The following is a 26566-nucleotide window of genomic DNA, read 5'->3' on the forward strand; positions in this document are numbered from 1 at the left end:
TGGATTGGAATTTATTTGGAGAAGACAACTCTTTGTGTAGGAGGAACAACTAGTGGCGGACTTATTGGTGGAGTTGGAAGGAATGAGGTGGGCGCAAGAGGAGGATAAGTGGGTTTGGAATCTAGATGATGTAGGTGTTTTCTTCGGTAAAATCGGCTTATTTAAAACTAGATAGATTGATGTTGATGGAAGATTTATGGCGAGAAGAGGAAAAACGGGTGTCGTCTAGATTCGTGTGTTTTGTGTGATAGGGAAGAAGAATCGGCACTCCATATTTTCCTTCATTGTGATATTGCAAGGGAGGTGTGCTTGGCGGTGATGAGGTGAATGGGAGTGAGTGGCAGTGAAAGAAATAAGAAAATCCGGAAGGTCTATGGCTTGTTTGGCATACAACTATCTGGGTGATATGGAAAGTGAGGAATGATAAAATCTTTAACAATATTTCTTGGGAGGTAGAGGAAATTATAGAGGAAATCAAAGTGTTATCATTGCGTTGGTTGTTGTCCCGGATCAAATCTTCGGTGTGTTTATTTTAAGAATGGAAATGGAATCCAAAGGATTGTCTTTTGAGGTGAGTAGGGGTCATGGCTTTTGGTAGTGGTTTTGGCTGTTCTCTTGCGACAGTGAGATGGTCCCTGGTTGGCGTGCTTTGTTGCGCTTTTTTTCCTGCCTGTTATGTGCCTTCTGTGTGCTGCTGGCTGGGGTGCTGTTTTGCTTTCTATGGGTTCCTTCCCTTTTGTGAAGCCTGGGCGCGGCCTCAGTTGCTTTGGGTTTTTTGGTAATGCTAGTCATTGTTTTTCTTTTTTTGAGGAACTTGTTATATATACGGATGTTTTGGCTCTTACAGTTCTAGGTGTTCCGCATATATACGGCACCTTGTATTTATCTTGTGATCACAGTTTTGTGTTTCTTACACATACTTGGCTTAATAAATTTTGCAGATGAAAAAAAACAATCCAACATGTTCAGAAAAGCCAACTAAGAAATAAAAATTCTTCCTCTAACATACTTGCTAGAGGAAAAACCAGTTACTCTCTTTAAAATAGGTGACTCCCACATGTCTCAATATTCAAGTCATCAACAAAACTAGCATTTACTGAGCACTGATTGTCAACTTTGTCTGAGAAGTGGTAAAAAAGATTTGTTGTATTTGAGTAGGGAGAACAAATTACAGAAACATATAATTATAGGCTTGTTTAGGCATACTATCATCCTCTTTTAAAACAAAAATATTGTAGCATTTTTTAGTCAAACAAGTGAACAACTATTAATATAAGATGATATATAAGTTAATATATCATATGCTTTGAGAAATTGTAGAAAGTTCATGTTTTCAACCCCTCAAATAAAAAAAAATGACAAAAGAAAGACTACTATGTTCTACTTCCTATGCTATGCTTTTGATCATACTGCAAAATTTAATCTAACAAACTATAACTTGTCCATCATCCTTACAATTACTGTCAATTCGTCCTCCTCGGGATCACAGTCACCTGGTTCATTCAAATCCTCTGGTAACAAAGAGTCAAAGACCCATGCTCTTTCCTACATTACTTCCATGTACCGAGAAGGAATTGAACTAGCTTCAACTAAGATGCCATGAATTTAAGCCTGAACCAACCAGGGTCATGTCATTAAAGAATTGATTTTATTACAATATCATTATCATCGAATAAAATAATCATTACTTTCAAAGTCAGCATGGATGTGCTTGAACTGGGCTACATAAAATCAGATCAAGAAGAATATCTAATACTATATTAATTTGCACTATATAGCTTAAATCACAAAGAGATAGCTGAGCACTAAACATGGTCTTAGGATCATGAACCTGTTCATGTATCTCACCTTTCACAATGTTAGTTTCATTTTGTTTTCATTTTCTCTGTAATATGCAAGAGGGAGTAAATCTTTTTTTTGTGAAAATCACTTTCTAGATTATAATTACTATAAAATCAAAATAAATTCTCGATCTAATAGATATATTGCCAAACCATTAACAAAGGCCAAAAGATAATTCTTCTACAATATAATCAACCTAAGGCATCATATGAAATACTCACATGTTAGTAAAACATGACAAAGATTGTAGAACAACATATATCAATGCCATACATTCAAACAGTTGTCAATAGTAGAAGAGTACTTACTTTCAATGAGTCGAAACCAAACTTTCAACGTGAGAGAACGGACATGCTTTACCGGAATATTTTCTCACTAATCTACTTTCTTCCCGAGTATACCTCAATGCTCTAACTGTCCCTACTACTCTATTTTCTCTCTGATTATAGATAATTGTTTTGCAACCATATTCATATGTCAATACCAAGGTATCTCCATTCTTAGAAAGGTACAGCGGCAACAAGAATAGATTATGGTATCTCTTAATCGTATCATGCATTTCAAGATTGAAGTAATCAATTCTAAATAACTAAGTCCAACACTCTCTTGAGGCAAAATCCCTAATTAATTTTAAAGATAATAAACTTTAATGATTAAGGATTAAATGGACTTTGATTAATTCTTTGGTATTTAACTTGTGCTCTTGAGTGTTTTTACTAAGACAGGAACAAGGTTTAAATCATACCAAGATACATGAAATCAAAGGACATTGAATCCATGAACCAATTCTGAAGTTCAGAAAGTTAGTTCAGAATGTTGATCAGAGAGTTGATCAGAACGTTATGATAAGAGTTCAGAAGGTTGTTCATAAGCAACCCAGAATTATCAAGAACATGAACAAGAACATGCAAGCTACATTGTGACATGAATGTACGTCCAGGAAAGCATCTTTGCATGGGTCAATCAATAAGTTATGGCATTAACAAAAGAAATGTCTAAAGGATCTCTAATGTTCATTCAAGACTATGAACATTAAAGTACTAAGAATATTCCAATGAGAATATTATCCTAGATGATGCATTCACTGCACTTCAGTTGTGTTTTACTATTAGAGTTGATTTACATCAAAAGTTAAGTCTTGCAAATTAACCTAAAGTAAGAACAAATGGAACATTCTGAAGGTCAGAATGTTCATTTCTGCACATGCTTCCAACAGTGTAGTTGGTGGAAAGATGAAAAAGCTAGCAAAAGGAGATCTTGCGCAGAGATTGACTTATCCCCTGATCAGTATCAAGCAAATCTTCTAGAAGCATGGGCCTGAAGATTGCAGATCCATTATCCTCTCTCTCCTGCACAATGTCCAAGACAGATTTGGTAACTTTATCCTACTTTATCCAGCAACTTTTGATGCATATGGAGAAGTAACTTATTAAGGATAGAATTTGAACAAATCTTATGTCACGCATTGGACAAACCCAGAAACTCATCAGACATTCATCATTGATGAACCCAGATGAAGAACATCATGAATATCAAACATTCTGATGAAGAACACAACAACATTCTGATGTTCATACTAGGAACACAACAACATTCTGATGGTCAGAATGTTCACCCATATTTTCAAGTAAAAGCTTGTGGGGCCCAGGACACGTGGCATAACACCTTCATAAACAATAATAAGCATTTAATTCATCAAATGCATTTAACACTTAAACTTCATCAATTAGTAATAATAATTTTTCATATAATATTTCTTTAACAACTCATAAACAACATCATGTAATCATCGTAACAACTTCATAATCAACATCATAGACAACATCATAACAACTTCATAATCAACATCACAAACATCATCATAATAACATCATAATCAACATCATAATAACATCGTAATCAACATCATAAACAACATAACAACATCATAATCAATATCATAATCAACATCATAACAACATCGTAATCAACATCATATAACATAATAACAACTTCATAATCAACATCATAAACATCGTATAATCTTCATAAGCACTTCATTAACAACACATGGATAGAAGACAACTAACAACTCATGGATAGAAGATAACTCAACAACTTAACAACTCATGGATGACAATTCATCAACAACTTAACAACTCATCGACAGCGACTTTGACTCGACAATGCAACTTCGACTTCTTAATCATGCATGTGGTACCAATCCAGGGCATTAACCCCCCAACGTATTGAGCATAAATACACTCTAGGGCATCAAGCCCTCAACTTATTGAGCAAAGGCTCCAGGGCATCAAGCCCTCAACGTGTTGAGCATATATACACTCCAGGCATCAAGCCCTCAACTTATTGAGCAAAGGCTCCAGGGCATCAAGCCCTCAACTTAAATGAGTATGCATGGACTCAACAACTTACAACTTGGACAACATCAACAACTTAAGACTCCAATACTTTGGAATGACAACTTACAACTTTACAACTTAGACCAACACTTGCAACTTGATCAATATTCAACAACAACAGAAACAACACAAGCAATTCACATCATAACAATATTAACGATAAACAACTACAACTTCAACATCATACATATTCCACATAATACATGTATAAGTATATCACATTACTAACATCATTAATCATCTTAATTTTAGACTCTCTGAACAACAATAATAAATACAATCAACAACAGCAATGACAACAACAATAACAACTTGCATCATAACAATATTAACCACAACAACTTGAATGATATGAACAACAATATTTCTATATCATACAATATTCACATAATATATGTATCTCAAATTATCCAACAAAGATATTCACGTCAAACCAATTTAGATCCATCACAACATAGGTTAAATACTCTTAAACACCCTAATTGAACTCATGGTACTTCTAGTTTTGAGGTTTGGAATTATTCCATAAGTTTTTGATTAACCTAGAAACAGTTATGCTGAATTTTCATAAGATTTCACTAAGACCTCCTTGGAGTATTTTCATCATATCTCAAGAACCAAAAATAATTTTCACGTCAAACCAAAGCCACTGGAAAGCTAACTCAATTATCGACAACTTTCATGTTTACACCAAAGGCCAATTCAAAACAGAAACGTGTTAAAAAGACGCAAGAACATGAAACCGGACGTGCTGTCAGAGAGCAACTCGGGAAAAACCCACTTTTCACCCCCAAAATCCCAATTTTAACTTCCTTATGCCCAAATTTGATCCAAAAACTTGTCTAACCATTTCTATACATGTTAAGGCACTCAAAACTATATAAAACATTGCACTAAGAATAGGACATGATCTAAACATCAATTCTACACAAATTCAACGGATTTTCTACTCTATTAACAACTAATTACAACTTCAAAACCTAATTCCCAAATTCCCATAACTACAACCTACAACATGCTAAACTCAATTTCAAAATTATACACTTAGAATTAGAGAAAGTTAGTCCCACCCTTACCTTAGGTTAGATGATCGCAAGGTTCTACCGTTTTCTCTTCTCTGACTCTTCCCTTCTCTTGGTTTCTCCTTTTTTTCCCAAAAACTTGTTTTCACGTAATCCTTATTTTCTAATTCTAACTCAACCCTTTTATATAAATCTTTAACCTACTTATTTTCTCTTATTTCCAAATTTGCCCTCCAAATCTCAATATTCTATTCTAATATATATATATATATATATATATATATATATATATATATATATATATATTATATAATATAAAATATTCCTATAACAAATAACAAATATATTTCTACACCAAATAAGAAATATATTTCTACACCAGATAACATATATATTTCTACATCAAATAACAAATATATTTCTACACCAGATAACATATATATTTCTACACCAAATAACATAATATTTTCACACCAAATAACATAGTATTTCTACACCAAATAATGTAATATTTCCACACCAAATAACAAATATATTTTTACATTAGATAACATATATATTTTTACACCAAATAACATATATATTTCTACACCAAATAACATAATATTTCTACACCAAATAACGTAATATTTCCACACCAAATAACAAATATATTTCTACACCATATAACATATATATTATACTAATAAATACCAACATATAACATAACAAAATATCACTCATCAAAATAAATCGACTAAATTATAAAAAGACATCTAAACTCAATAAAATAAATAAATAATAAAATAGGGCGTTATACAGTCCCTAATGTTTCTTCCTTGAATGAATCCCCTTTGTTCTTCTGAGATAATAGATTTCATGATTGGAGCCAATCTATCAGCAAGTATCTTTTTTATCATCTTGAATTTGAAATTTTTCAGAGCAATAGGTCTAAATTGATCCACTGTATCTGCATTTTTAGTTTTTGGAATTAACACAAGAGTATTTGAATTAAAACAAGGAGGAAACCAGCCCTTTGTGAAAAATTCTATCACAGCATTGCAGACATCTTTGCTTATAATACTCCAAAAAGATCGAAAGAAGATTGCACCAAAACTGTTGGGGCCTGATGCACCCTCTTTGTTTAATTCAAAAACTGCTCTTTTAATCTCATCAAAAGAGGGAATCATGGTAAGCAAGCTATTTGTGTTGTTAGAAATCATGTTGGGAATAACTTCCTCCACCAGCTCATCCACATGCAAAACAGTGTTAAAAGAAAATAAATTTTGAAAATAGTTTGTAAACTGATTTTCAATTTGCTCTAGATCATTGATTATGTCATCATCAACTTTAATAGCTGTGATAGGTTTGGTTTTTGATTTGATTTTGGTCAGTCTGTGGAAATAGCTAGTATTTCTATCACCTTCTAAGTGCCATTTTGATTTTACTCTTTCTTGCCATAATGGTTCTTATTTGTTGAGGGCATCTTCCAAATTAATTTGTGTTGTTTTTTGTTGTTCAAGAAGATCATTAGTCATACCATGATTATCTATAAGACTCCATCCAGCTTATTATCAGCTTCTTTGACAAGAACATGAACATTTCCAAAGATGTTATGATTCCAGTCTTTGAGTTTATCTTTTAAAGCTTTGAGTTTATTAGAGAGCACAAACATTGGATTCCCCACCACAATGGAGTTCCATGTTTCTGAGACTATTCTCTTACAATCTTCATGCAAAAGCCACATTTTCATAAACCTGAAATGGGGTAGCTGTTTGAGTGGATGTTGTTTTGGAGTCTAGCAGGATGGGGAAATGGTCTGATTTATGCCTTATGAGTGAAGTAACTGCCAAGGAGACACAACTGTCTAGCCAAAGATGGTTACAAATTGCTCTGTCCAACCTTCTTTCAGTGAGTCTTGCACCTCTTCTTCCATTGGTCCAAGTAAATTGTACACCCCTTGCAGGGATGTGGAACAAGTTGTTCAGATATGACCAATTGAAGAATTCTTCCATGGGGAGTATTGCAGGGTTATAGTTACCTCTATTTTCATGTGAGCCAAAAATAGTATTGTAATCACCTATTGAACACCATGGTATAATGTATTGGTTTTGGATTGATTGGAGTTTATTCCATAATTGTCTTCTGGTTATATAGTTGGTTGAGGCATAAATGACATTGAAGCCAAAAGTCTTGTTGTTTTCAGAGATGGTGAACGAAACTTGTTGGTTATCAATATCTATTATGTTTGGATTCAGGGATTTAGAGCAGATGCACCAGAGATTGGGGATGAGGTTATTCCTGTTGTTTAGGGCAAACAATTTAAGGTTCAATCTATTTAACCAGTAATAAGGGAAACAGTTAAAAAGGATCCAGGGTTCAGCAATCAGAATAATTTTAGGTTTGTGTTTAATAATAAATCTTTTAAGTGCCAATCTAGTAAGGGAGTTGGCTATTCCCCTTATATTCCAAAAAAGACACTTCATTTAAAAGGTAGAGGTTTAACTACCTTTGATCTGGTTTTGTAGGAGCTGGAAACTTCATTGTTTCTGTTGTTCTTGACTTTTTTCTGAGTTCCTTTGGAGGTAACTAATTGAAAGCCTGATTCATCAATATTATGTTGGATTTCTTGAGCAATTTGAATATCTATGTCTCTTTTTTGTTGCTCCATGGTGTCTTCAGTATGTTGTTCATTCTCCAAATCTGCTAAGTTTTCCCAAGATTTTTGGAGGAAATTCATGTCTTGCTGGATTCTATCTGGGACATCTTGTGAAAAGTGTTGAGATGTAGACTGTGGTAGGCTTGTGATTGATTTCTGGCTATTGCTTGGTTGCTGGCTAGGCTCAAGATTTTGGCTAGGTTTTGGAGTATGGCTAGTGCTAGATTTATGGCTGTTGAGAGATTGTTGGCTTGATTTAGATAGCTGGCTGGGTTTAGATTTCTGGCTAGGGTTTGTTTTCTGGCTAGAACCATGAGCAGATTTCTCCTTGACGGGAGTGTTGTCCACAAACTCAGTGTCTTCAGAAGAGTACTCCTCATCATCCTCTGCATCTCCATGAATAAATTGCCCTGCATCTTGCAAAGTGATTTTGTCTCCAACATCTGGATGTGTATCCTGCATATCATCATTTTTAGTCAATGCTTCACCTTTTGGTGAACCATCATTTTTTGTGAACCAACTTCACAGAAAATAGATTTTTTTAGAGGCAAGAGAAAATATGGTTCAAAAGATTGAACTAATGGTCTGTTTGTTACAAATTAAAATAAAAGTGATTTTGACATAAAATAATTTAGCGATTATATTTTAGAGATTTTATGAAAAATCAGAATCTATTTTGCGTTTGTTTACCGTAATAAAAATCACTTTTTTTAAACAAATAATCTGATTTGTTTGGATACAACTATATAAAAGGGATTTTTTGTTACAAAGTTACTTCAATATTTTAAGCAATATTTTCTCTCTCCTCTAAAAAAATCTATTTTTTTAGAAGTTGCTCTTAACAGCTATATAAAAGTGATTATTATTTTATTAAAATAAGTGATTTTTTCTTTAAAAAGCTATAACAAACAGTCTCTAATTTTGTAACAAAAAAAATTCCTTTTATATAGTTGTATCCAAACAAACTCGATTATTTGCTTAAAAAAGTAATTTTTATTACGGTAAGCAAACGCAAAATGGATTCTGATTTTTCATGAGCCCGTTTGTTATAGCTTTTTTAAGGAAAAATCATTTTTAACAGTTTTGCATCCGTTTGTTACAACTTTTTTAAAAAACTAGAATCTCAAAAAAATCTAAAAATAACTTCAAATGAGAAGCTGTTAAGAGCAGCTTCTCAGAAAATAGTTTTTTTTTTTTAGAGGAGAGAGAAAATATTTTTTAAAAGATTGAACTAATTTTGCAACAAAAAAAAATCCATTTTATATAGTTTTATCTAAACAAACTAGATTATTTGTTTAAAAAATGTGATTTTTATTACAGTAAACAAACACAAAATAGATTTTGATTTTTCACAAAATCTCTAAAATATAGGGTCCGTTTGTTACGAATTAAAATAAAAGTGATTTTGACATAAATAATTTAAAGAAAAATGAGATCTGATCCCTATAAAATTGCGACCTTCTAAGTTTAGTCCTTACTTAATTTTAATAGCTTTTTTAATCCCTATAAAAAAAATTAACTTATAATTTTAGTCCCTGCTAAAATAAATTTTGTTTAATTATCCTTAAACTCTTAAATTTTTTAACGATTCTTTTTATACAAGTTTAGAACACTATGAAAGGTTCATTTACTAAAATCTATAATTTTTTAACATGAAATAAATTAAATATGAATTTTTTAAAACGACAAAAGTTTAAGATATAAGTAACAAAAATATGGACGTAGAAATCAAATTTTTGCGATATTTTTTTCGAAGGACCTTTTAATAACGTTCTTAACACGTCTGTAAAAAAAATTGTTGAAAAACTTCAGAGTTTAAGCATAAATTAAACAAATTTGGATTGAGTAAGGACTAATATTAAGTGCAAAAAGACTAAACTTATAGCAATTTTGTAGGAACCGAAAACATAATTAACCTAATAATATATATTCCAATCTATCTTCATCCTATTGTTCGCAGGAATCGAACAACTTAGTTTTTTTAACTTAACCTAATCGCTACCAGCCACCCAGATCGGCGGCACCACCACCACCAATGAAAAGGCAGAGAACAAATTCTTTCAAATTGAATTCATGTTCACAGCAATTGAATTCTTCTTCTTCTTCAGAATTAGATTTACCAGATGATATATGGGAACGTGTGTTCAGATTGCTGAAAAATAACGACGATGATGACCACCGTAAGCGGTATTTGAAGTCTCTATCTGTCGCCTCAAAACACTTCCTCTCCGTCACCAACCGTCACAAATTCTGTCTAACTATCTTGTATCCAGCCCTACCTGTCCTCCCTGGCCTATTACAAAGGTTCACCAAACTCACCTCCCTCGACCTCTCGTACTATTACGGTGACCTAGATGCACTTCTTACTCAAATCTCTAGCTTCCCAATGTTGAAACTCACATCGCTCAATCTTTCCAACCAACTCATCCTTCCTGCTAATGGTTTGCGAGCTTTCTCTCAGAACATTACAACTTTGACCTCACTTATTTGTTCCAACCTTATTTCTCTTAATAGCACTGATATCCACCTCATTGCTGATACTTTTCCTTTGCTAGAAGAACTTGACCTCGCTTACCCCTCTAAAATCATTAATCACACACATGCTACCTTCTCCACTGGACTAGAGGCTCTTTCATTAGCACTCATCAAACTCCGCAAGGTTAATCTCTCTTATCATGGCTACCTCAACGGCACTTTGCTTTCTCACTTGTTCAAGAACTGCAAGTTTCTCCAAGAGGTCATCTTGCTTAGATGTGAACAATTAACCATCGCAGGCGTTGATCTTGCTCTCCTCCAGAAACCAACATTGACTTCTTTATCCATTACATGTACTGTTACTACTGGTTTGGAACATCTTACCTCACATTTCATCGACTCCTTGTTGAGTTTGAAGGGATTGACTTCTCTTCTTTTGACGGGATTTCGTATCTCAGATCAATTTCTCTCCTCCATTGCAATGGAAAGTCTTCCTTTGAGGAGGCTTGTACTCAGCTATTGCCCCGGATATACTTATTCTGGAATCTCATTTTTGTTATCTAAGTCGAAACGTATCCAACATTTGGATCTTCAATATACTGATTTTTTGAATGATCATTGTGTTGCTGAGTTGTCTTTGTTTCTTGGTGATCTGCTCTCTCTCAACCTTGGTAATTGTCGCTTGCTCACAGTTTCCACTTTCTTTGCTCTCATTACCAACTGTCCTTCACTTACCGAGATCAATATGAATCGCACAAATATCCAGGGAACCACCATACCTAATTCTCTGATGGATCGTCTTGTAAACCCTCAATTCAAGTCTCTCTTTCTGGCTAGCGCCGCTTGTTTAGAAGATCAAAATATCATCATGTTTGCTGCCCTTTTCCCCAATCTGCAGCAGCTTCATCTCAGTTGCTCCTATAACATAACTGAAGAAGGTATTCGTCCGCTTTTAGAGAGTTGTCGTAAGATTAGACATTTAAACTTAACCTGTTTAAGTCTTAAGTCACTTGGAACGAACTTTGATCTTCCCGACCTTGAGGTGTTGAACTTGACAAATACAGAAGTGGATGATGAAGCACTCTATATAATCTCAAATAGGTGCCCTGCCCTTTTGCAACTGGTACTGCTAAGATGTGATTATATCACAGACAAGGGAGTCATGCACGTGGTAAACAACTGCACACAACTCAGAGAGATAAATTTGGATGGCTGTCCTAATGTGCAAGCTAAAGTTGTTGCCTCCATGGTAGTTTCAAGGCCATCATTGAGAAAGATCCATGTTCCACCCAACTTTCCTTTGAGCGACAGAAATAGGAAACTCTTCTCGCGCCACGGATGTCTACTTGTGATGTGAAGTGGATTGAAACTATGCAAATGTAAGTTTTTTATTTTTTTTTATTTTTTTTTATTTTTTTTTATTTTTTAGCTTTACTTCTCAGAGAAATTCCCTTTTCCGCTTATTGCTGATCACTCTGTGCGTGATCATTGCTTAACTTGTTGTTGTGAATTAATTTATTGAGAAATTGGGATTGCTTTTATTTATTTTTCTGTTGTTGTTGAGATTTAACTTATTCAGAAATTAATGATGCAAGTAAGATGCTCATCACTCTTCGCATGATAATTGCTTAAGTTATTGTGTAATGCAAGTTTTAACCTGTATTGTCTTTCATTGCTTTGCCTTTAATTACTTTCATCGATTACCATTCTTGTGTCATACATACTCGGATGATTTCTTATACTATGACTTGTAAAATGGACATTTGAAATCGCGGACATCATTGTCCGAATTGAACTAATTCATTGACCACTATATTCTGTAGATATTTATGGATATGGTCTGCTTCATTGGTTGGAATTGAAAACATAACAATTTTGCAGTCAAAGTTATTTCTATTTTGATTCAACTTGCAAGTTATGGTTTGGTGTTCGTATTCTTCTACAACGTGAATTAGCATTTGGATCTTATTTCATGTTCAGGATTACAAGTTAGGTTGCATGCTTGAGTAGTGTAGTGGATGTCCTTGGTTTATCTCACTGGGCACAGTAAGGTGCAGAGCAAAATGACACTTAAATTAAAATAAGACGATACTTTAAAACTAATTAATATTGTTCTTTCTAGCTGTCCATTGTTTTTCAGTGTATGCCTGATGGTTTGCCCTCTATTGCTCATTAATATAAAGTTCCATGGAAATTTGGCATCTTTCTGCTTATGGCTACATATTATGTTTCTTATTTTGAAGTTATCCTTTGTTTGATATTGTTTCAATATCTATTTTCTATTTCTGTTACAAGACATTTGAAGAGGATTGAAGATGGAAATGCAACTTTGGTGTATTACAACTTCACAAGACGGTGAGGTTGGTTATATTTCTGGAGTCTAGGAATGGATACCTGATTTCTTCTTCTGCTGGAAGGTGTGATTTGGTACTCAGTTTTTGTGAAGCCTTTTTCTTTTGGTTGCTATTTATTTTTTTGTACTCACCTCATGCACTCCTTGTGCTTTATGTTCTCTATAACTTATAAGGAATGTTTCTCTTTTGGTTGTTTTTACAACATATGTATAACGTTTATGTATATTCAGCTTAGGATTTGGTACATGTTGTTGACATCAAGTGGTGGCATAAGCTTTAGGATAGATATTTATTTACCACACCACACTAAGACGATATTTAACTTATTTCATTTTTACATTTGTTAGCATTTTCCGTGAAATATTATTCAAAATGTTCTACATGATGGTAACAACATAATTGCTGCTGCATTAAACTATCGCCTCATACCAACCTATGGGACGGTAACAGTGGAATTTGAACACACCACTATTGTTCTGTCATACTCATTAGTACTAGACCTTGCACCCGTGCTGCCGCACGGGTCATATTGACGGCAAATACATCATTCAAATAAATATAAAAAAAAGGTGCTTTAGTACCAATGTGATGTGACTAATAAAATACAATTAAATTGAGTTCATGTTAGTATATTGCGGTTTGTAAACAACATTTGAAGTGTAGTGCAGCCACAAATAACACATTTTAGACAACTCAATATTAGTCCTAAATAGCGGTGATTTAACATTGAAGAATAACACAATAAAAACTTGTTCCTGAATAGCGGTGATCACCACTCTTTGGGTTATGAAGATTATATGGTTATATGATAAATACGGTAACTGTGAAAGAGATGTTCTGTCGACATTGCATTTTATCTCTCTATTAGCTGGCTTAGTCCACCATGAAACTCCAATAGTGCTGCTAAAATTGTCAGTGCTACTGTTTGCAGCTGCTGCACTGTGCTTAGCGTGCAGCTGCTCTGCCAATCAGATTGCACGTCATGCGTGTCATGAACTGAAATTGTTGCTTCTTCGTTTGATTGTGCCAGACTTTTTCATTTTAACGACGCCATATGCACCAAAACATCATTGCAAAGGTTTTCTGATCCTGCACATTCAGTCCCTGCATCATAAATTCTCAACTTCATATTAGAAAAGCAGTATCATAAATTCTTGTTTCTCTTGTATATTTTGACAGTACCATATATATCAATAGCAAACACAATTTAAGCAGCCCAAGTGACATAAAAAGACAATGCTAAAACATGTGGGTGTTGAAGAAATTAAATGGTATCATGTAAATTATACATATACCTGCAACAAAAGAAATTACATGCTGCCAAATGAATTATATGTCATCATACATGCACAAAGAGAAAAGTTTGAGCACAAGACATTTTTTTAGAAATTTGTTTTTCATAATGGTATATTTTGACAATAAAATCAAGCCATATCTAAATTGAGGAAAATCCTGAAGTAACATTCCAATAGAAGGATCAACCTAAAGTTTGGTGGAGAAATCATTTATGTTAGTTAAAGTGGCAGCCATCAGCGGATAGGTAGAAGCACATACACAACAAATTGGTCTACACTCTCTTGTGGCAGCTAATCTTTCTACAGGTCCCGTGTTTTTATATGGACCAATTAGTACTATTAACATGAACTTTGAACACAATGACAACAAACTAAGTCAACTTTACAACATTACCATGCTCAAATATGCAAAATGGACCAATTAGTGCTATTAACATGAACTTTGAACCCTGCTAATATTTTTTCTATCTCCCTCCTAAAAGCAATGAAAACAAATGGACCAGGCATGTGTTGATGTATAAACACGAAAACAAATGAACCACAATTAGTCTCTGCATATTTTTTTAAAAAGAGTAAGAAAGAAAGATACATCATACATCAGTAACTTTTATGCACAGTTTAACCCCAATTTGTGTACATAATTACAGAACATGTGGTAAAAGAGATAAAAAAAAAAAACTTTCAAATTATCAAAAGAGACAGAAAGATACATCATGCATCAGCCTTTTCTAGGGAGTACATGAGCAACTTTATGTTATTTATGATGCAGCAAGGTTATTATTTCAATGCCAATGAACCAAAATACTACACTATACTCATAATGAATGAAAAAAAAATTAAAACATGTAAATCACCAATTTAAGAAAGATAAGAATACACAACTAAATTATTAAAGATTTTGTCCAATAACTTCTAATTATAAAAACGTTACCTCTCATTGAAGGATTTACCTCCTCTATGCATGTCAGCAGTTGGTAATGCACATTCTTTTCTTGAGAGAAGTGAACTCTTAAGTGAAATACAAATCAAACTTTTATGATTCTGCATAATCATGATGTATGTCAAGATGGTTTAATTTGAGAGCAGCAGCTGTCTGCGACGTCTGCTCGCTCCGGCTAGGTGGAAAACAATCACTCCTGCCTTCATATACACATGATTTCCGCTGTCACGGCAAGTTAGAACAATTTTTTATTCATGGTTGCATAATTAAAGACTTGCGTGACAATCTTTGGGATGATCTTTAACTTCCTTGCATCACAATTTAGTAAAGTGTCAATATCGCCATCACCACCAAGAGGAGAAGACCTCTCGTCCTTGTCGATATATGATATTTGGAGTACCACTTCATTGTAAAAAATCCTATATTGAACAAAAAAATTAATGCATTTTAGTTAGGAGCTATGAATGACACACACAAACACTTTGATGTGTCGAAGCTACATTGTGGTTAGAAAGGGCACTTTTTATGGGATAAATAGAAGTTGAATGAAAATTACCTCATATTTGTACAATATTTTTGTTGACAACTTGTGGGACAACCTAAATATACAAAGAAATATAAGTATTGGGACAAAAACTATATATATATATATATATATAGAGAGAGAGAGTTGTTACAAAAGTTGTCACAAAATGGTTGTTCAAATATCATTTCTCTTTTATCAAATTCAATAATTGATAATTGAATCAATAATTGAGGGAGAGAGTTGTTACAAAAGTTGTCAAAAAATGGTTGTTCAAATATCATTTCTCTTTTATCTAATTGATAATTGAATTTTACGAGTTTTTTTTATTTTTTTAATGAAAAAAAGAATAACAATGTTAGCATTTTAGAACATAAAGGTCCTAATTGGAGAAAAAAAAAAAAGATAAAAGATTGAAATGTTACCTAAAATTAAGTTAAAGGACTATTATTGTAATTTTGCCTAAATTTTACAAAAGCACTCTAAATTACAATTTTGGCCAAATATTCTGGTTTACATGTTTGACTATATAAAAAAAAAACTTGTGGAGTTTAATATAGGAAAGGTGAATCGTTTCCCATCATGGAAAAAAGTGATGTTTTGATCATTGATATGTTAATAAAAAAATTCAAAGGTTGAAATGAGTTATTGTTAACTTTTTGGTTTTAAAAATTGTGACCCAACATTATATAGGTTAAATCTTAAAAAATTACTGTTTGCACTTTAAATAATGTTGAAAACATCAGAAAATTACGCATATAACCCCAACAACGGTATGTTACCGCCGGATAACTTACAACGACATTGGCTGCTGTTGCCATCCTGATACTCCTAGCAACACAACATTCCATCCTCGGTGAATGGAAAATGATAAAAGGAAAGGTGATAAAAGGGAAAAGCTAAAAACAACAAGAAATCATTCAGATTTGGCGCATAACTTGTTTATGGCTTCTATTTTTTTTTTTATATATTATGGTGTTTCATAGCATTATTTGAAGTGGAAAAACCAATTTTCCACATCTTATTTTATTTAAAAAATTGCTTTTTTGACATAAAAAACCTCATAAAGACACAAATAAAATACGTTAATGCCCTTAACGGTAGTTAACTACCATTGGTAGAACCGTCGGTAGTTAACTGCCGTTCCTTTTTCCCCGAAAACCAGAAAAGCCCTACCTCTTATTCACTTGTCACCTTACATCATCTCCATACCATACCTCAAAAAAATCCCATTTCAAAAATTGTGTCAAAATCTTGGTTCCAACTCATTGCTGATCGATTGCTAGGACGTTTCTACACACAATATGCAACAAAGAACAGGTATTTCAATGTTAAAATTCATTACATTTGATTGATTTTTCTGGTTTTTTTTTTGTACTATCATGAGCTATAGCGGCAGTTAACTACCGCTGGATGTGAGCGGTTGTTAACTGCCGCTGGTAACTTAGAGATTTTTTTGCCCAACTTACCAAATTCTACAGACTCGAGTACAACCAACAGAAGAAAGTGGCAAGAATATCAATCACAAATTTTGCCTCTGATTTCGTTTCATGTATATATCAACTTCAACATCTAAGAGCCAAAACACAATAAGTAAACTTGCAGAATATCTACGGGATTTTAACAACTGTGAAAGGTAATAGAACAAAGACAATCCCAAGCGATTCTCCGAGAACTGGGAAGTTTAAAGTATATATATCTCCAGCAAGATCTGCAACGTATGATCAAAACTAGGTCAGAAAAAGGTGCTAGTTTAACTGACACAATAAAAATTGAATCAAAATCAATGAAAAGTAATTTGATATTAGATAGGGAAGAAAAGAATTATATGGTGTCCTCTCATTCAATGCCGGTGGACTCTATAGCTCATTAGTGGATACAGGAAACCAGCTTAGGGGGAATTCAAAGACGGGTCAGGAATTGTTTAATTGTCTCAAAAATTCGAAGATCATGATCTCTCCGCCAACCAAAATGCAAATATACAATTCAGACTTAATGACTCTGGATGTCTCAAAAGGGTAAATTCAAAGTTTTTTTACTGATTAATCTCATCTGTAGTTTCTAAGACTCGGGAAGGCATAAAGAACACTAAAATTCCTCGAAACCTACACCTGTTCATTCATCCTTTAACATACGCAGATAATGGAAAATACCTTGAGACATAACTCTTTTAAGTATAATCAGGTACTGAGCAGTTTTTTTATTCAATGAATATTAGCATTTCGTTTCATCTTAATTTTAAGGTGAAAATCAGGTAATCCACATCCAGTAAAACATGGAAGCTGCAATCTAATACTACCTCCGTCCCTAATTATAAGACTCTTTTGAGAATTTTTTTTGTCCCTTTTTATAAGACCCCTTTTCTATTTTCAACTACATTAATTATTTCTTTACATACATGCCCCTATTCCATTATACATCTTTTTCTTCAATCAACAATAAATAGAATGTTGAAAACATAAGCCAACCCTCTTTCTTAAAGGATAAAATTGTAAAAACAATAGTAATTACAAACATATTTAATACAAATATCCACTATCTTAATTCCCGTTATTTTTTCAAAAGGGCCTTGTAATTAGGGACGGAGGTAGTAACAAATAAAATCTCATATAAGGTTCATTACCTGTCTGAAAAGAATTACAGGCTCTTATGGCTCAGATCTGACAAGCTCCTCTACAGATTTTGTGTAATTGGCAATCAAATCTCTGAAATAGAAGAAAACAGCATGTATTTAGAATCTATGGACTTAACCAAGCAGAGATATTTAATACAATTTGTACAGACCTTCTTTGATTTAGCAATTGCTCGCTTTCCTCCAGCTTCTTCTTCTGTCCCTCAACGGTCTGGATTAAGCAACCGAAAAGCTATAAGTTAGGCCAAGAACCCCGGCTTCAAACTACTAGCAAAAGACTTAACTTTTTAATGGTTCGAGGACAATCACATTGAGAAAACTGAGAGCAGACGAATCATTCTTCTTATTAATAACATCAGCAATTATTGTTTATCATGCACAGGGCATGTTATTAAACAAAAAGGAAAATGTCAAGAAATCAGAAGTGGAGCTTTTGAGATGAATAATAATACATTGAATTTTGAATACTTTGATTTTCAATAAAAGCTTTCTAAATCTTGATTCTTTAACAAATGTCTTAAGAGTCCTCGACTCCTCGTTATTAGAAGGACCGGAAATAAATATTAAAAACAAAAATCTGACTATCTATGAAGCCAGGGCTAAACAGTATTAACAGAATGTCAATTTAGACACAAAATCACACACATATCTATGAGAGTACGTATTTAGAGTTACACCGAAATACTTCAATTAGTCATTGATTTCTCTCAAGTGGTTTTTCAATTAGTCACTGATTTCTTTTCTTCTCTAACATCACCTTCCTAGTTTGTTTGTTACTTTACACGAAAAAAAACAGCTTAACCTGCAGAAATTTATGAGGGCCATATTTCTTGAGTCTATGTATTGCGTCATTGAAATCATTTGTTTTATTCATTCCTTTTCTAATCATCAAGGTATGTCATATACCATGTGTTTCTGTCCATCGAGATAATGATATGAAAACAAAGACTAGGTATAAAATTTAAAAAAAAGCATGACCAATATTTCACAATCAGATGCTATAATCGCCAGAATACCCAATTATTTGTGGTAAGATCAAAATAGAACTTTCAAATCGAAGTGTTGTCAAATAGCAGCTACAGCGCTATAGCATAATGGAATTCAGTGTTGTCTATGGCAGAAGGCTGTATGTGGCAGAGAACCAAAGTCCCACCATACCGACCGCTTTGTGGCGCCGTCACATCAGATTATGGCATAAAATCCCTCCATATTTGCCAAAATTGGGCATTGCGGAGAGCCACAAAACGGCCACCAATTTCCTCCATGGCTGATATTCGATAACAGTACAGGCGGAATATGAATAAAACGCTATTGTTCGGCAATCAGCTATTTACTACAAAGTGTTGTCAAATAGCTGCTAGTGTGGCGCGATAGCTCGGTAGTATAGGGAAATTCAAACATAAGACTATTTTCCGTATTCCGCAATTGACAACACTGGAATGAACACCGAAAAGCCCAATTTGACTTTTTCACCATCAAGATTTTTTTTTTTTGAAACAGCATAACATTAATAGCCACGCACCAGAGGTGCAAAACGGCGAGGAACTACAAGAGGGGCCGAAATGCTCCTTCCCAACCTGATGCCAACCGAACAGACAGCAGGAGGAAAAGGCACCCCGGGAAAACATAAAAAACCAGAAAAACCAAACTGCAGTTACGCTAAACAGAGAGAAACGCAGCAAAAACCCCCATCCACAACTGATATAACAGACCTGTAGCTGCTGCCAAATCCACCTACCTAACCGCATCAAGATTAAGAAGAGTGTGTAATCCTTTTTATAACCATAATCGATGGCTTGTGGGTATAGGCCTTTGATGATAATCTAAAGGTATCGCTCTCCATTTTTTAAAACCTAAGCCATCTCACATGTGCAGGCTCGAGGAGTATCACGTGAGTAATAATAGTAATCAATCACAGTCATTACTAATAACAAATTTAAGGTCAGGATTTGTAGTATCACTAAATACTTACTCCTAGAGTCAACGAATCACTTCTCTTTATGTACTTCGCTTAATAGCTTATTACTATAAACATTGAATTTTACCAATACAACGGCTGACTATTTTCTTACTACATTGATGATCAAGCACACAAAATAAATATATTAAATCAAATCAAAGCATAACAAAAGGAAGTAAAGAAGAGATACCATAGCTTTGGTGCTAATAGAAGCAGAGATTGAGTTTAACAGCTGCTGACACTTCTCAAAATGATTGCTCAATTCAGTGATCTTCAACCAACAAAATTAACATAATGAGTAATGTATTCAAATTCAAATAAATAACCATGAGACGAATTAATAAAAAGCCTTATGAATCAGACATGACACTACACTCTGACACCCGTAAAAAAAAATATTGATTAAATAAATTAATTCAACTTAATCACATGTGTGGGTGTCGTATCATAAGTGTGAGTGTTACATAGAAAAAGTCATACCAATGCATCTGATTGCTGATCCGGGTTTCCATGTTCAACAACCTCAGCCAAATTCTCCACCAACTATATCCACAACAAGAAATCTTCAATTAATTAAATAAAATGTGAAAATAATTGAAATTAATTAAAATTAGGGTTTTTGAAGGGGTTAACATACATTTAAGAGATGAAAGTGAGAAGCGAGTGATTGATGAAGATTCTGCTGCTGTTGAGGTTGTTGTAGCTGTTGCTGTTGCTGTTGCAGAATACGTTGTTGTTGTTGCTGTTGATAAAGTTGTTGCTGTTGTTGTTGTTGGAATTGAGATTGGGTTGTTTGAGATTGTTGAAAAGGTTGTTGTTGTTGTTGATGAAGAAATTGTTGTTGTTGTTGAAGATAAAGATTTGGGTCTTGATTGGATTGAGATTGAGATTGAGATTGAATTTGGGGATTGGAATTAGGGGTTGGGATCATCGTCCATGTTCCTCCGGGAGAAGAGTAATGTTCCATTGCTCTATCCTTACACCTTCGCTTCAATTCGATCCCTCTTTTAAGTGTTCTCCTCGATCTCTAAATAACAGAGACAGTTGACCCAATTACGCATACGTAATTTTGAGTTTAAATATCTTGAATAATATATTAGAAAAAATTATGAAAATTTGATATTTTGAAAATACTCATCGAGACGAATCTAACGACATCTTATATGATATTATTTATCTTTGTATATTAGTAGAAAAATATGGTTAAAATAAGATAGATCAAAATTACACATTTTCAAACAGGTCATTTATTGCAGGATGGATGGAGTATTTTTTAACCAACAGAAACTAAAATTTATAGTTCTTTACAAAAAAAAAAAAGTTTGCAAGTACTATTTCTATATCATTAATAACATTGTGATTTAATTTTTAGCATCAAATAGAATTGGATTCATAGTCTTGGTTAGATGCATCTCTTACATTATCTACAATAGAAATATTTAGGTCAAAGTCAAACTCAATATGTTCATGATGATTACTACTTGAGTGATGGTTTACCCATCAATTCCAAACAACTTATCTAAAGATGTATCTAGTATTTGCAAATTATTCAACGCTAAAATTAAAGGTACTAATTTGTGAAGCTTGCTCGCAAGAGAGGAACGTGTTCTAGTAGTACTTAAAATATATTAAATTATGAGATTTAACTTTTCTTATTAAAATCTTATTATTTTGTTATTATTTTTTATGGACTCCGATAATTTTGCAATTTTTTTAACACATTCGTTTTTTTGTCAAGACATTCAGTTTTATTTTATTTGTTGAAATTCATATAAAAGACAAAAACTAGTGAAATTTATTTGAATTTTAACAATTAAAAATGATTGTATTATAATAATATTAAATAGAAATGAGTGTCCTATCATTTCTTTTAAATATTTGTTTGAAATTCAGCCGATCATTTTAAATCTTATAAATCATAAATTCATTTAAAATCCTATAAAAATTATAATATCAATCCATTTAAATTCTAATCAAAAGTTCTTACAAATTTCTAAAGTTCTACTTTAAACTACTATAAGTAATTAGAATTTTAGTCTTTCACTTCCTCCGTCTTATTTTAATTATTATTTTTGGGTTGTGCGCGATTCTTTAAAATAATTAGTTAGATTTTTTTAGACAAATAATTAGTTAAATTGATCACAATGATAAAATGAGTATTATTTATTAAAATAGTCTTTTTAATTATTATTATTGTTATTAATAAAATGATTAAATGAGGTGAAATTCAATAAATAAAAATATATTAATAAAAAATAATAATGATATTTTATAGCCACCATTGTTTTGAGATTGAGTAAAAAAAAGTAAAGTAACAATTAAAATGGGGCCAAAAATAACCAACCCTTTATAAATCATAAATTAGGACAAAAACTGTGTTCAAAATCCCTTCATGTTATTACCACCAAACACAGCCGCAGGAAAGAAACAACACAACACCTCCTGATTTCAAGGTCCGAGGTACAAGGAAACATTAAGGTTTAGATTCACTGTGTCTGTTCAATTCAATTCTATTTCAATCCTCAAATAATCATTTTCTAAAGGTTTTTCATCTTTCAGGTTTCATCATATCAACCTCCATTTTCAATTCCAGGTTTCACTATTTTTCAATTTAATCCCCCCCCCCCCCCCCCCCCCCCCTTTTTTTTCTTTTTCTTTTTCTTTTTCCTCTTAAGCTTTAATCAACTGGCTGCGTAGTATATATTCTACATGCCATCAAAATTGTATGTTCAATTGTTTTGTTAGATATTCATTCCTAAAGAATTTGATCAAGATTATAAATTGGGGCAAAATTATGTTTTTTCTAGGGTTTATTTAGCTGGGTTGATTGTGAATTTGTGATATTAGAAGTTAATTAATACTGGAAAATGAAAACAAAGAGGACTTTTTTAAGTTTTAACTTATCAATGCTTCAACTTAATTCATGTTCAATGAGTTTGAGAAAAAGAGGTTTTTGTACAATGCTATTTTTTTTTACACCCTTATAATTTTCATTGAGTTTGGCTTATGCTTCCACATTAGTCCTTTTCTCCCGACCCTGCCACCCATATGATGCAACTATGCAAACCTTGCAGACTAGTATAATGAGAATGAGATATCTTGATTGATGGCCAGCGCTGTCCAATAACGGCTATTTTAGCGTTATAGCGCAGTAGAATTTGAACAAATCGGCATTGTTCCACGATACGCCATTTAGTACAACATTTTGTTAAATAGCGGAGATGATAGCTTTGTTGTGTAGTCATGTAGTGGAATTTGAACAAACCGCTATTATTTGTGATTTCCTCTTGAGTTTGAGCCTCCTAGGATACTTCCGTAAATCATAGCCACAAGAGAGCTCCCTTTCTCCTGAAGTTACTGTGTCATTTTTCCGAGTTCCTTCGACATGGTTCTCTGAAGCGCCTTGATGACACCGGAAGAAATAGGACAAATGGAAAAAAAAAAAAAAATGTTTCTGTAATGATGATGGATGGGAAACATTGGAATTGTTGATTTAGTTTTTTTGTTGTGTTAAAGCTGTTTTGGCTTATGATATGTGATCTTTCAGTAAAAAAAAATAGAGAGATAAAAGCTAGAGTCCACCAATAGACAAAGTTGTTTTGGACGATAGATGTTAGCGAAAACCAATTCTGATGTACTTTCAACACCAACCTTTTGCTTCAATTAAGCTTTTGTTAGGCCTTCCATACTTCAGATCTTCACACAAGCTTAATTGAAGCAAATTTAAAATGTTAAGACCATCAACTTCTGATGGTCTTAACAAATTCTGATGTACTTTCAACACCAACCTTTTGGAGGCTTGGGTGCGTTTGTTGTCATTTTAAATTTCCAGGATTTTTTTGTTAGGCCTTCCATACTTCAGATCTTCACACAAGCTTAATTGAAGCAAATTTAAACTTCTGTAAGGGATTAGTCTTTGAGGGGTTTTTTGTTAGGCATTCCATTCTTCAAATCTTTTAACAAAAGCTTAATCGGAGCAAATTTAAAATGTTGGCAAGAATACATTATATCATAAAGTGAAGTTTGATCACTCTCTATTTTGGACTCCAGGCTTACTATATCATAAAGTGAAGTTTGATCACTCTCTATGTTGGCAAGAATACATTATATCATAATGTTGGCAAAACTAACTTCTTTTATCTTTTCTTTTATCATGCTGTGTATGTCTGGTACAACAAATTGGGTTTGAGCCATGGAGCTTGATAGAGAAGAAAGGTGAAAACCGATAGAGAAGGAGGAAGGAGAAGGAGTAAGGGAGAGAAGCGAATTAGAAGGGGATAAAATATCATGTGTAATTAATTTTATATGGAGCATTAAATCTGAACCGTTTAATTTGAACTAAATGGCTATAAATGAGTCCTCTCATCCTCTCACAATAACATGTCCTCTCATTTGATACATCCCCTATATATATATATATAATGAATTTTCATCCATTTCAGGTTTGTAAATAGTAAATCATAGTCTCTGTGCATTCATTTAGGTTGTTAATGTTGCTCGGTTGATGGAAACCATGATGGTGTTAATGTAGCATGTCATGATCATCCTATGTTTGTGTCGTGATTTGTGAAACTATTTAGTTTGAAAAGTATCAGTTTGATCTACATTTTGCAGGTTACCCCTTTCTTAGTAGCTATGGCAGTAAAACCAACAGTTGCATTAAGAGCCATCCTTGTTGGAGGTATAGCGGCGTTTGCTAAAATAGCAGGTGCAATGAAGGCTGCAGGTGGTGTAAAGATGGGCGCGGCTGCAGCTGCCATGACAGCAGCAGCAACTGCAGCTGTGACTGGTTCAAAACAAGAGCAAAAAGATCCTTCTCAACAGTCCACAAAATAACTATCTTTTCCAAAGTTCAAAGTAGCATAGTTCAGTATCTGCTATTCGGTTAGTTGAACCGAAAGATAAGAGGCCATATGCGAATTATAGTTTTTACAGAAGATACTGTATTAACCTCGTCGAGTCCTTGTAGCAAGATTTCATTAAATTTGTAAAGTTCCTGTAGTTTAAGAAGTTATGAAGATTTGAGACAAAGCTAAACACCAGCTGAGTGGTTTTTTAATCTATTTTTCAAAATTTGAATTCGCCAAGACATGGGTTTGGTGTGAAGTAGTTTTGTATACATTTGGTTCGGCTTCCAGTTTTCAATTTTCACCTTTAAAGGGTCATTTCACCGCAATTTCTCGGAAGCCACAATTAGTAGCTTCACTTTGGATGCATTTTTATCAGTGTTCCACTCTGTTGTTTACTATTAATGGTAAGTTTTAGTAAAGGGGGTTGGAGTAGAATGTAATCTTTTACAAAAAGAATAAATTGTACACAGTATGCACTTGATCTTTGATTTTGTAAGACGAGTGGATTTACCCTATTTAATCTTGTCATTGGGCTGATTGTGATTATATTGCTCATTTCATTTTTAAAAGGAGGATGGTACACATAATTTGACACTTTTTGTAGCATTCTTCATAATTATTTTTCACCTTCCTCGCTACTAAACACTTTATTTTTCACCAAAATCAACTCATGCACAATTACTTTGGAAACACCAACTAACGTAATAAACTACTACTAATCACTTTGTTACATCTTTACATGCAAAAAACTCTAATGAAAAAAGATTTGTCCCTTTATTGATCATCACCTTGGAAATGAAGTAATGGATTGGAGAGAAAACCAAAAAGCTGTATACAATGGTAAAAGAAAGTGATAAGATAAGAAGAGAGGGGCTAGTCAAACAAGCAGAAAAGTTGGCAATGTTTTTGGGCAGAGAAAGCATCTTTTAAGTCTCTTACAATTACAATGACAAGTCAACTAGGATAATGACTCTATAATATCCATCATTAAAAAAAAAATCTAAGAGGTTCATCTCACATTGCTTGTTATTTTATAATTTTAATATACCATTATTTTTTTTTTCCATTAATGAATATATATTTTTTACTATATCTCGATTCACCTAACTAGTAACTACTGTTTATAAGAATAGTTAAATGAAAAAACCCATTTTATTACTGATATTATACGATAAATCATCTTATTGAATTGAAAGTGTGCAAAATTTTAATCAACATTGAATATAAAAGAGAGGTAAATGAAACCAAAAAAAAGAGGGGGAAAATGCAAAAATAGAAAACGTGTTGGGTCATATTCTTGCAAAACTCTCAGCTTTTAGAAGTAGCACTAAAAATTATTATGTTTTGCCTTGTGCTTGTAATTGAAAATGCAAGACAAAAAGCACTTATACAAACAGTATAGAGTACAGGAATATTGGTTATGGGGATTGTGCTTTTTGCTCTGCGTGCTATAGCTTGCTTCCTAGGTAGCCCACCACTCTTTCCTTTTACGTTGTTTAGCTGTTTTTGCACCTTCTTTTTCTCACATAAAGAAATTTCAGCACTTACATAAATATGACAAACATCCAATCAACAAATCATTAATTTTTCATTAGAAATGATATTTCTACGACCACTCTATGATAACTTTTAGACA

General features: G+C 33.2%; 3 protein-coding genes and 1 long non-coding RNA gene across 7 annotated transcripts; 2 read left to right on the plus strand and 2 right to left on the minus strand.

Annotated features, from left to right (window-relative positions):
* The first annotated feature begins 9842 nt into the window (after positions 1-9842).
* Positions 9843-13069, plus strand: LOC11422010 (F-box/LRR-repeat protein 3). Its single transcript, XM_003627056.4, has 2 exons — positions 9843-11755; positions 12672-13069. The coding sequence occupies exon 1, from the start codon at positions 9937-9939 to the stop codon at positions 11731-11733; it is 1797 nt and encodes a 598-aa protein (XP_003627104.1). The 5' UTR covers positions 9843-9936; the 3' UTR covers positions 11734-11755; positions 12672-13069.
* A 41-nt stretch (positions 13070-13110) lies between these two features.
* LOC112417489 (uncharacterized) lies at positions 13111-15599 on the minus strand. Its single transcript, XR_003007998.2, has 3 exons — positions 15522-15599; positions 14957-15384; positions 13111-13834 (listed from the first exon to the last, which is right to left on the minus strand). It is a non-coding gene; the product is annotated as an uncharacterized lncRNA (long non-coding RNA).
* Positions 15600-16793: 1194 nt separating this feature from the next.
* Positions 16794-21107, minus strand: LOC11431128 (mediator of RNA polymerase II transcription subunit 9). Its single transcript, XM_003627058.4, has 6 exons — positions 20718-21107; positions 20561-20623; positions 20271-20351; positions 18273-18331; positions 18112-18193; positions 16794-17199 (listed from the first exon to the last, which is right to left on the minus strand). The coding sequence occupies exons 1-5, from the start codon at positions 21045-21047 to the stop codon at positions 18136-18138; spliced, it is 591 nt and encodes a 196-aa protein (XP_003627106.1). The 5' UTR covers positions 21048-21107; the 3' UTR covers positions 16794-17199; positions 18112-18135.
* A 1292-nt stretch (positions 21108-22399) lies between these two features.
* On the plus strand, positions 22400-25467 carry LOC11428612 (uncharacterized). 4 transcript variants are annotated; one of them, XM_024773707.2, is made up of 3 exons: positions 22400-22540; positions 22640-22673; positions 24695-25426. In XM_024773707.2, exon 3 carries the CDS (start codon positions 24716-24718, stop codon positions 24914-24916), a length of 201 nt encoding a protein of 66 aa, XP_024629475.1. In that variant the 5' UTR covers positions 22400-22540; positions 22640-22673; positions 24695-24715; the 3' UTR covers positions 24917-25426. The 4 variants fall into 4 exon arrangements, with proteins under 4 accessions (XP_024629475.1, XP_003627107.1, XP_024629476.1 ...); XM_003627059.4 differs by having other exon boundaries at positions 22404-22558; XM_024773708.2 differs by having other exon boundaries at positions 22416-22540; positions 22624-22673; positions 24695-25467.
* Positions 25468-26566: the final 1099 nt, after the last annotated feature.

This window comes from Medicago truncatula, chromosome 8, assembly GCF_003473485.1.
Source record: "Medicago truncatula cultivar Jemalong A17 chromosome 8, MtrunA17r5.0-ANR, whole genome shotgun sequence".
NCBI lineage: Eukaryota > Viridiplantae > Streptophyta > Magnoliopsida > Fabales > Fabaceae > Medicago > Medicago truncatula.